At 39.4% G+C, this 12557-nt stretch overlaps 1 protein-coding gene across 2 annotated transcripts in view; it reads right to left on the bottom strand.

The window, feature by feature from the left end:
* Positions 1-12557, bottom strand: part of LOC139463924 (myc box-dependent-interacting protein 1-like) — a 70760-nt gene that overhangs the window by 34503 nt on the left and 23700 nt on the right. For both annotated transcript variants that reach the window (XM_071245360.1, XM_071245361.1), the window contains exons 2-3: positions 6644-6724; positions 4213-4267 (exon numbers count right to left, since the gene is read on the bottom strand). In XM_071245360.1, the coding sequence (XP_071101461.1) occupies positions 4213-4267; positions 6644-6724 (136 nt within the window). The remainder of the gene's footprint in view (positions 1-4212; positions 4268-6643; positions 6725-12557) is intronic.

The following is a 12557-nucleotide window of genomic DNA, read 5'->3' as shown; positions in this document are numbered from 1 at the left end:
CCACAAAATGAGTGAGTATTATTTTACGCCACCTTTTAGCAATATTAAAGCAATCAAGGCGAGGGACACCAGAAATGGGCTTCACACATTGTACCCATGTGGGGAATCAAACTCACTTCGGCATGACAATCAAACACTTTAACCACTAGGCTATCCCACTGCCCTTACCCACAAAGAGTGAAACAGAGTCAGGAATACGGATTTTCTTTGCAAGAGCCTCATTTTCATGTGTGTGCTTTGTCAGGGTTTTGTATTGTATATAATGTTTTGAATAAGGCTAGTCCAGAGCACTAATGAAACCCAGAACTTGTGTTCTATGGGTGGATGGGTACTGGTTTGTGTAGTCATACACAGAATGGATTGCAGTTTGTCTGTTTGTTTGTTTGTTTGTATGTTTGTTGTTTAACGCCGCACTCAGCAATATTACAGCTATATGACGGCGGTCTGTAAATAATGGAGTCTGAACCAGACAATCCAGTGATTGATATCATGAGCATCGATCCACGCAATTGGGATCGATGACATGCATCAACCACGACAGCGAGCCTGACCACCCGATCCAGTTAGTCGCCTTTTACGACAAGCATAGTCGCCCTTTACGGCAAGCATGGGTTGCTGAAGACCTAGTCTACCCCAGAATCTTCAGGGGTTGGATGGGTACTGAGAAGGACCTTGGTACCCACTGGAGTACCCGGACCCCTGGTTAGACACATGATATATTTTTAATTATCTAGAACTCTGTGGCTACACAAATCACTAATGTTTACATTTTCTGACTATTCACACATTCCTTCTGACTTTTATATGTTTGAATAAAGACAAAACATCAGTCAACTTCAGTGTATGCATGACCAGGGTGTTTTATACGTGTGTCTAAATACATTTTGCCAGAGACACAGTCAAACTATTCCCAAACAGACATTTTGAACCTATCTACAGCGGGTAACCCAGGTAGGGTTGGGTAATAGAGTGAGTGAGTATGGTTTTACCCCGCTTTTAGCAATATTCCAGCAATATCACGGCGGGGGACACCAGAAATGGGCTTCACACATTGTACCCACGTCGGGAATCGAACCCGGGTCTTCGGCGTGACGAGCTAACGCTTTAACCACTAGGCTACGCGACCGCCCCGGTTGGGTAATAGAGGGGAGGGTACCTGGGTAGTATATTTGGACTTGTCCCAACCCTTATTGAAACCTTATTCGACTATTCCTCAGAGATTATAGCTAATCCTGGCTGATCGAGACAAAAATGGATAAATAAACAGAAATAATCACAGCACAAAAATGAAAAAACTGTTTAATCAAGATTTAAACATTCTCATATGTTATTTAAGTTGGTGAATTAAAAATAACAATTAACAACAAAAACTTCAAAATAACCCTTGGCAGGATATTCTGGTTAGGCAGATGCGTCATTGTTGGAGATCAACAAATCATGCTAACAAAGCGGTAATCAGAGTTTGTTAAACATCGGTTAAAATCTTAGAGCCAGAAATACACTAAACACTTTTTGTTGCAATGATATGCACAGGGTTGTAATTTTTGGGAAGAAAGTGGGCATTCAATAAACAAGCTATAAAGTCTTAATTCTATTTCATTTCCTCCTCGGACTGTTGTATTTTTGGGGCTGGAGACTCAGCCATATTTAAGTACCTCCACATGGCGGACGTTGTAATGCTGGGTTCATCTCGTAACTACGGTATCCCGTTACGGACATGGGGCTTTGGAATGCTACCACAATAGGATAGCGGGATGCCTCATGTTATGATAACTGATGAGAGTAATGTGAAGACCTAATGGACAATGCCGACAACGACAACCCGCTTCCTTGAGTCACAGACATAAATAATTGAACCTGCTTCCCATTACTACCACGTTTACATTTTCTGTCAGTTTTATTCAGTTCCCATTTAGAGAAAAATTGAAGCATTGAGAGCATTTCTGAATTATATTTACTAGTCAATGAGGACTACCATCACTGGATATTTACTTGTCCTCAGCACAATTTAGTAGTCTCGGGCTAGTGGACTAGCGTGAATATCAAAGGCTGTTGATGCGGTTCCTAAGATAGAGATGAAATATTGTTAGGGATTTGACTGGTACTAAAAGCTCTTAAACTTCTCATGTAACAGACAATCACAGATTATTTTTATACAAACACCCCCGATAATCCATTTACTATTTTCTGTACAGCTGTTTATGGATAGTTGACAGTGAAGAAGACTTCTGTTGAAAATCTGAAGAATTTTATCGTGTCATGACAGCTAAAATACAGAATTTATGGTAGCGCTGTGGTAGGATAATCACAGGAGTTATATAGATTCTCACTGGCTCTATTGATAGACAGGAATTATCTCCACATACAAAATGCATTCATGTGAGTGACACGTCTCGTCTGACGAGTGTCAGTCATCTTTCATCATCATGATGAAGTGTCTTTGATGGCTTGACAAGAAATGATTGAATATCTTGTTGTTAGAGTGTCCAAACATGGGTGATGATTTGAACATGGCAAATAACTATTTGGAAAACCTCCGTGACCAATTAAACATGTTAAAAACATTGTCTCTTCATTATGTTTACTTCTGCATTTACAAAACTGTGTGATTGTTGTATGCAACATACAGCAATATTGCAGCAATATCATGGCGGTCTGTAGATCATCAGATTCAGACCAACGATTTGTTACAAACAACGATCCACACCATCTGATTACAGGCAAAGATAAATGGATCAAAACACTGTGTTAAAGATTATTGTGGTCATAGCGATGTGAGTGAGTGAGTGAGTGAGTATGGTTTTACTCCGCTTTTAGCAATATTCCAGCAATATCACAGCAGGGGCACACCAGAAATGGGCTTCACACATTGTACCCATGTCGGGAATCGAACCCGGGTCTTCTGCATGACGAGCGAACGCTTTAACCACAAGGCTACCCGACTGCCATTCATAGCGATGTGCATGGGTGTGTGTGTGTGTTTGTGTGTGTGGTTGCTTTTACTAGTCCGGACTTCAGGCAGTTTTGTAGTGGTATAGTCCTCTAGATTATCATGTCGCAGTTTAACATGAGTGAGTGAGTTGGGTTTAACACCGCTTTTAACAGTATTCCAGTTATATCGCGGCGTGTCACCTTCATGGGAGGAAAGCCCGAAGTGATGCAGGTCTCAGACGTTTACCACTTCGGTGAAACCCACAAGCACGAGTATGGTGCTGATAACCTAGAAACATAATTGGGGCGAACCGGGATTCGAACCCACAATCACAGGTTTCTGGCATGCCAAAGGGACACAACTCTGCACAGCGAATCGCGGCGCCTTAGACGACTAGGCCACCCGTGCCCCCCAGTTTAACATGAATACCTTACACACATTATACTGACTCCGAGCTGGCCGGTACTTGTTTTATTCCTTTAATGCTGAGCACAAGGCAGGGGAACAACAAGTACCATTGTTTAACGTTTTTGGAGTTGACATTGCCAGGAGATCGTTCGATCTTTGGCTATCGGAGAAGACGCTCTATCTACTACACCACAGACAGGGTCAAGTGATAGGATTGCAATGACACCTAATCCACCAAGTCACCAAACCTGACCAACCAATCTATTAAATCACCTCTTACGACCAGCGTAAGTATCTGCAATTCGTTCGGAATCTAACCCAGAATATCCACAAGGACTCAAACATGCACAAATACATGGGATGCAATACTATACATAATGGTTTGAAGTTTGTTTCCTTGTGTCACATGTCTCATGTTTGATACTAAACTGTATCTTTAAAAAGCCTCAGAATCTATCATATTACCATATTCGACGTAATAACCTCCCAGGGTGCTCTCAAAATGAGAAAAAGGGGGCTCTTATTAGAATATAGTTTGGGTGAAAGAGTTGAAAGATCGTAAATTTTGTGGTTTATGCTGACAGCCTGAAATAATCCAAAAGAAAAGTCTTTGTGTATCAAACACGACAGATATATTTTTCCACAATTTAATTGCTCGTAATTAAGGGTGTTAAAGGTCCATATATCACACGAGTGCGTATTATACACGAAAAAATGATAAATGTCTTGTGTACATTGATCGATCGGAAGGATTCTTATTGGGATTGTTCACTAGCAAATATATAAGCAAATATCACCGTGGGCGCTGAATAGAGGGGGGCGCTTATTAAGTCGAATGAGGTATCATATGACAATGTAGTATTTCAACTCACCTCTCACACAATGTAAATAATTTTTTAGTTCCTTTTGTATCCTATGGGCAACTTCCTGAAACAAAAACATATGAAACTCAGGAAACGTGTCAAAACAAGACTAAAATTATGTACCCAAAACTACTTGTACCATTTTTGTATTTCTCAGTTGAAAATGCGAACAGCATCAATATTAGCCATGCTTAAACAGGATCATCTAAATCCATGCAAGATCTCCGAAACCATATCTCTACAATGTGATTTTGTTTGTTTGTTTGTTGTTTAACACCGCACTCAACAATATTCCAGCTATATGATGGCACTCTGTAAATAATCGAATCTGGACCACACAATCCAGTGATTGATATCATGAGCATCAATCCACGCAATTGGGATACGATGGCATGCATCAACCAAGTCGGCAAGTCTGACCATCCGATCCTGTCAGTCGCCTCTTACGACAAGCATAGTCGCCTTTTACCACAAGCATGGGTTGCTGAAGACCTATTCTAACCCGGATCTTTACGGGTCCTTTACAAGGTGAGATGAGGTGAAATGGGGTTTAACGTCACGTCCAAGATTATTGCACTTATAGCAACTCTCTACAATGTCAAAATAGTAAGAGTCTACAATGGGAAATTGGGTTGATAGACTGGGGACAGCGCAATATTACCATGCAGACACACCCAAACTTTAATTAACATTACATTTTCATGACATTACAGTAAAGCAAATGAGCATTGTGCTAATGCTATATCGGCAAAAAAAACCTATATTGCATAAAATGCAATGTCTTTGATCAGTAAAGAGTGAGTGAGTGAGTATGGTTTAACGCCGCTTTTAGCAATATTCCAGCAATATCATGGCAGGGGGACACCAGAAATGGGCTTCACACATTGTACCCATGTCGGGAATCGAACCGGGTGTTCGGCGTGACAAGCGAACGCTTTAACCACTAGGCTACCCGACCACCCAATCAGTAAAGAAATACAGGTACATAATTGACAAGTGCATTTGGTAATTACGTACAGTATGTGTTATACTATTGAGGTTTTACATGTTTCACTTGTACACGATCACTTAATACTGTAATTGTGATATTTTGCCTCTTTTATGTAAATATGCAGCAGAGCTCCAGATAAGCTTTTGGTGTTGTGGGTATTTTACCCATGCATTTTAAAATCATTGGGTATCAGTAATTCTATCTGGGTATTCAAATTTCTGTTACCCACTAGTTTTTACACATGTGGGTATTTAAATTAACTATTTAAAAACACTATTCATCTAGTCCCTGCAAACTGGTGTCGTGTGGGTTCGAGAGCTTTATAGGACTCAAAATACCACGATACTTCCACAAGAAAGTGTGATGGCAAATGATAATAATGTAACTGTCATGGTGGAGTTTGGCAAGTTTGATGGAATGTCCGTATACAATTTCAAAATAAGTTGCTGATTTGCTAATCGAATACGCAGGGTTACTCCACAATATTTTGATGATACGCACAAGTTTTATTTTTGTAGCGTATCTGTAATGTTTGTTACGTATTTGATACGCTTGGATTTTATTTTACTGCGTATTTCTGCATTTCTGATGCGTATTTTACGCAGATACGCAGCTTATCTGGAGCCCTGTATGCAGCTTGTCTGCAGATCTGGGCAACATAATAGATTAACCCATAAGAATAGACATTAATTTCTTAAATGTTTCATTTTTTTCAAAATAAAAAAACAGCAATTTTTTGAAAATGCATACTTCCTTCCAGACAACTGATTACATTGTTTTAAAATCAAATAACAATCTATCAATGACAAGAGAAAACTGTTTTCCTAAATCCTTATCGTGTCAGGATAACTGTCACTTCATAAATCCAATTAACATTACAGCAAGACATATCTGAAAGGTGACAACTAATATTATTGAAATATTTAGGAACATTTATTACAGCTCTTTCTGATCACATGGACAGTACTACTAATCTCTGAACACAAAGGGACAGCAGGATGTATTCACACACAAGGATATGCTTTATATGTGAGGCACTGACACACATCTTGAGATCCTACACATGCCATTTGGCAACCTTGAATTGATTTCAATTAGTTTTGAGGAAAATAGTGTAGAAAATAATTCAAATCTCTGTCTGAACACAGAAAATGAAGAAAACACCTTATAATAGTCTTGCTTGACAATGGTAAAAGGATCTATATCCAAACATTATTGTATTAGTAGTTGTTATCCATATATTGTGTCTACTTTGTCACCATATAATACAAGAAATAATACATTTCTGATTAAATAATGTTTAAATATACAATGTTATGTTCTTCTTAATGAACCTGCATCATATGACTGATTGAAAATAAAAAGTTGACAAAATAAAAAATGTATTACTTTGTTTCAGAATCTGTCTACCCAAGTTTTACAAAAATCACCTGTCGAGGTGATTCTTACCTGTTGCCTCTCGACTCTGGTTACATACTCATCAAAAGTCTCATCATGCGTTCGCTCTGCACGACCCAAATTTTGCAGTACCTGAAAATAAAATGAAATAATATAGTTTCTATCTCATGATAGTGGTGTGACAAGTAGTACCAAAGACGAGTGAGAATGTGGAACCCATAGAGGAGTGTGAATGGTTCTCCTTCTTGTAACATCTGGGGCGGTCGGGTAGCCTAGTGGTTAAAGCGTTCGCCGTCAAGCCGAAGTGGGTTCGATTCCCAACATAGGTACAATGTATGAAGCCCATTTCTGGTGTCCCCCGCCGTGATATTGCTGGAATATTGCTAAAAACGGCGTAAAACCATACTCACTCACTCTTGTAACACCTGAAAATAGAGTTATTAATCATCCCACTGGTGATTGACACTGCATTTCTAAAAATAACTTGGTGACAGCAATCAGTGCATCACAAATGTTGCAATAATGATATAGTGTTTGTTTCTTTGTTTGTTTGTTTGTTGTTTAATGCCGCACTCAGCAATATTCCAGCTTTATGACAAAGGTCTGTAAATAATGAAGCCTAAGCCAGACAATACAGTGATTGATATCATGAGCATCGATCTATGCTATTGGGATACGATGACATGCATCAACCTAGTAAGCGAGACTGACAAACTGACAAACCCAATTCCGTTAGTGGCCTCTTATGATAAGCATGGGTTGCTAAAGACCTATTCTAACCCACATCTTCAAAGGGACCATCACATTAACATGGGTTAAAATACTCTGGTTGCAAAATAGTGACAGACGAATACTTATGAAATCTCTATGAATCAATATGGAAAACTTAAGTTGATGATTTCAACACAAACATATTCTGTAACTAAATATCATACCCGTGAAGATCCGGGGCAGAATTGGTCTTCAGCAACCCATGCTTGACGTAAAAAGCGACTATTCTTGTTATGAGAGGCGAGTAATGGGATCGGGTGGTCAGGCTCTCTAACTTGATTGATACATGTCATCGTACCCAATTGCGTGGATCGATGCTCATGATGTCAATCATTGGATTGTCTGGTCCAGACTCGATTTTTTACAGCCCGCCATCATATAGCTGGCACATTGCTGAGTGCGGCATTAAACAACAAACAAACAAATATTAAATTCCAGAGCGGACTGAAAATTTGGACTTGATATTATAAACCAAATCAATTCCACATTCTACACTGTCCAAATGAGCCGGAAAAAAAAGAAAATAACACATTAAGAAAAAAATATATGCTTGAATAAATAAAGATTAAATATCGTGTACTGAATCACTGAGAGCGCTTCATACGTTCCAAACAGTGAGACTGATATCGCAAGTTGACCTGGCACAACAACAGCAGTTAGAGAAGTCTTTCCATTCATGGTGGAGCCAGCCGTGGCACATATCACGCATTAGACATGAAAGTTTGAAATGGACATTAACCAGCCAGTATCCAATAAACTTGACAATAACCAGTGATCCAGCTATTAACATGGCCACCTTTTATGCCATTTTCAGCCTATAGGCACTCAGAGAGAGCCCAGATGTTACTGGATAAGCCATTCGTATCTTGTTCCATCGATCACCTTCAATCAGCTTCCTATTTTCGGCTGCAGTCTTACATAGTCTGTGGTACAAATATAACTGTGCTGTAAGTAAAAGTATTTTAGTTCTAAGCGATAGAAATTGGTACCAGTTCCATAGTCCTTTCCAAACTAACCCATAGTTAAAGGCATCATAATGACTAGAAGAATTTTGCCCTTTTAAAGGGTTTTGCTATATGTTGACATTGTAAGATTTTGTTTGTTTGTTTGTTGTTGTTTAGCGCCACACTGAGCAATATTCCAGCTATATATTCTAAATAAAGGCATCATTAGGACTAGCAGAAATTTGCCCTTTTTAAGGGTTTTGGTATATGTTATCATTATAAGGTTTTGTTTGTTTGTTTGTTGTTGTTTAGCGCCACACTCAGCAATATTCCAGCTATATATTCTAAATCCTTCCATTACTATAAGAACCAGGGATAGAAACTAACATTTTCAGTCTTTGGTCGTTATTGTAATTGGATGATTTAGAAAAAAAAAGAAACAATGGTTTTTATACCAGTAAATTTGATTCTATAATTGCCTGGCACTAATAAAGTATTATTTTGATACTTCGCTTATACTTCTCCGGACTGAAGCCGGTTTATAGTGCTAGCTCACTGAGATACCATGCCGCAGTTAAACATGAATACCCCACTCAGACACAGTATACCAACTCCGGGCTGACCAGTCCTTGTTTTTGCCTCTTAAGGCCGAACGCCATGCAGGGTAGCAACAAGTACCTTCTTTTAACGTCTTTTCGATTGACGAGAGATGGAACGACCGACCTTCCGCTCTCAAGGCGAACGCTCTACCAATAGACCCAGGAGACAGTCACATCAAGTACTGCTATTACATAATTTGAAATAAAATCGACATTAACACAAGTCCGCAAGTCCAAGACGAGTTAATTTCAGGGAGGACTTGTGACATTTCCGGAGTTGACAACCACTTTTATCATTAAGGAGATGGGACCCGTGAACATTCGGGGTAGAATAGGTCTTCATCGACCCATGCTTGCCGTAAAAGGGAACTATGCTTGTCGTAAGAAGCAACTAACGAGATCAGGTGGTCATGCTCCCAATTGTGTGGATCGATGCTCATGATGTCAATCACTAGATTGTCTTGTCCAGACTTGATTATTTAGAGACCGCGATCATTTAGCTGGAATATTGCTGAGTGCGGCGTTCAACAACAAACAAACAAACAAACAGAAAAAGATTAGGTAGATGGCAGATCATTTTTTAGGACTAGAGTGAATGAAATTTCATTTCTAACCTAACAATTATTGCAATAGTATCGTGTTTTCAAACGCTGCAATATTTTGTAAAGCTAGAATGAACGAAACAAAACTGTCCTGATTTCAGGAAAGATTTAAGGAACAAACTTCCAAGAAACAAGGTCACCTGTCATTGAGGTCACATTTCAATTTCTATGCTCCAGTTAACACTAAGGTTCATTTAACATGTCACAAAGAGCTTCAAAAATGGACATTTTTTTCACAGAAAGCTTTTGAATACCTCAGTGAAATAAAGTATTGGGGGTCATGATATAAAACATTTTTTACACCTATAAAACAGTTCAAGGATACACCAGTGAGTGAGTGAGTGAGTGAGTGAGTGAGTGAGTGAGTGAGTGAGTGAGAGTGAGTCTTTACACCACTTTTAACAATATTCTAGCAGTATCACCAAATATGGGTTTTACACATTGTACCCACTCAGGGAACTGAACCTGGGTCTTCGACGTGATGAGCAAACATTTTAACCCCTAGAATACCCAACAACTGCTAGAAGCAGTGATCTCCATCCTCCACTGGTGTAAAACATCTTATAACTCATTGGAGTATGTTTATAATGTCCAACATTTTTGTATACATCACTGGAGAAGTTCAACATGTCTAACCTTCTGTACCCTATCACAGGAGCAGACTTGGGCAAAACAATCTACCAGCCTGCTCTTAAAAATACAATATTTGGCCAAACACAATATACACGTGTGTGAGGTGAGGTGAAATGGGGCTTAACGTCGCTTTCAAGATTACTGCACTAATACAGAGACACGCATGCACATGTTTGCGTGTGTAAGTGTTAGTGTGTGTTAGTGTGTGTGTTAGTGTTAGTGTGTGTGCGTGCGTGCATGCGTGCGTGCGTGCGTGCGTGCGTGCGTGCGTGCGTGCGTGTGTGTGTGTGTGAGCCCACTAGTGATACCACATAGCAAAACCCTAAAAAATGGGCTAATTTCTAACACAGGTGTGTGTGTGTGTGTGTGCGTGTGCGTGTGCGTGTGCGTGTGCGTGCGTGCGTGTACTAGTCCGAACTAATGCAGATATTATAGTGCTAGCCCCACTGAGATACCATGATGCAGTTTAACATGAATATCCCACTCAGACACTGTATACTGACTCATAGTCATCATATCCCAATTGCGAAGACGAGTTATTAGTTCAATCACTGGATTAACCGGTCAAGACTCTATTGCAATGTTAAACATGCAAACAAACCAAACAAATGGATGCTCTCATATGTGAGGTGAGGTGAGGTGAGGTGAGGTGAGGTGGTGAGGTGAGGTGAGGTGAGGTGAAATGGGGTTTAACGTCGCGTCCAAGATTATAGCACGTGCATGCACATGTATGTGTGTGTGTGTGTGTGTGGCTGCTTTTACTAGTCCTGACTGATGCCGATTTATAGTGCTAGCTCACTGAGATACCATGCTGCAGTTTAACATGAGTATACTGACTCCGAGCCGACCAATCCTTGTTTTAGCCCCTTAATGCCAAACGCCAGACAGGGTAACAACAAGTACCATCTTTTAACGTCTTTTGGTAAGACGTGGTCTGGGATCGAACCCCCGACCTTCCGCTTTCCGGGCGCTCTCATATGTCATCAGTATTATAGATAGTGAATGTGTCAGCTTCATCTCGACCAACAGTTGATTCATCACAGCATTTTCTCAGGAAATAGTTTACTTTCTGAATGGGTCATGATTAAGGATGTAAACATGGTAAATAAACCTGTGTCATATACCATATTCAACATAATAATTGCCCCGCTCTAATAAGCACCCAGGCCGATTTTTGCTAATATATTGGCTAATGAACAATCCCAATTAGCACCCCTTCCGATTGATCAATGTACACAAGATTTATTTATTTGCGTATAATACGCACTCGTGTGTTATATGCACCCTTAATTACGGGCAATTAAATTCTGGAAAAATATATCTGTCATGTATAATACACACAAAAACCACGAAATTTATGATCTTTCAACCCTGTTATTTTTTCTCCCAAATTTTATTCTAATAAGAGCCCCCTATTTCTAATTTTGAAAGCGCCCTGGGCACTTAGTATGTTGAATACAGTATATGAAAATGCCACGGGAAGCAGGAAGTGATGTAGGCTTCCTGTATCGTAAGACATAAGGAAATGGAAATTCGCTTCTCAGAAATTGTTCAAACTTTAATATACTCCTGGCAAAAAGTAACGCAAACTGTAGAAACTTATAAAGAAGTACAATGAACTACATTTAAAATGAACACGCTTATAATGAAATGATGGATAAAACAAACATCTTAATGGTCCAAGCCATTTGATGTATATATGCTGTATATATTCTTATAACGAACTATGGTTATATCGAACTAAAATCAGTGGTCCCTTTGAGGTCGTTTTTATCGTAGTATACTGTATGTATGTTAAAAAGAGATGTTTCCAACTAACAATAAGTCAAGTGTTACCACAGCGTGTCGTTATTATCACGATATGCTGCACGTGGTTTCCAAACTTTACACGATAATCCTGCACGAGACAAATGGTGCATCTCGGTTCCCACAACATACCAGTATGTTCGTTTAGGCATCAAACCAATCTAATATCTCTTGAACATTAGTAATTCTTCATATATTAACCGGGGCGGTGGGGTAGCCTATGGGTTAAAGCGTTCGCTCATCGCGCCGAAGACCCGAGTCCGATTCCCGACATGGGTACAATGTGTGAAGCCCATTTCTGGTGTCCCCCGCCGTGATATTGCTGGAATATTGCTAAAAGCAGCGTAAAACCATATTCACTCACTCACTCATATATTAACCAACATGTGTGGTATTCATGTTTCTTTTGGCATTGAGAATATAATTCTCATTTGTTTCCTTAGCTTCCAATGTGTCAACATGAAAATGAAGTGAAATATAACACTTGACATATCTTCAGTTCAAATCAGATAACTCCAAATGCAAACACTCAAATCTCTTCAGTAAATACAATCTAATATTAACACAATCATGTTTATGGGAGTAAACAAATAAACACGAACAATGACAA

The sequence above is a fragment of the Haliotis cracherodii genome, unplaced genomic scaffold (genome assembly GCF_022045235.1).
Source record: "Haliotis cracherodii isolate W230 unplaced genomic scaffold, xgHalCrac1.p SCAF_16, whole genome shotgun sequence".
Taxonomy (NCBI): domain Eukaryota; kingdom Metazoa; phylum Mollusca; class Gastropoda; order Lepetellida; family Haliotidae; genus Haliotis; species Haliotis cracherodii.
The sequence above is the reverse complement of the archived record's forward strand: the minus strand, read 5'-3'. Positions and strand labels throughout refer to the sequence as shown.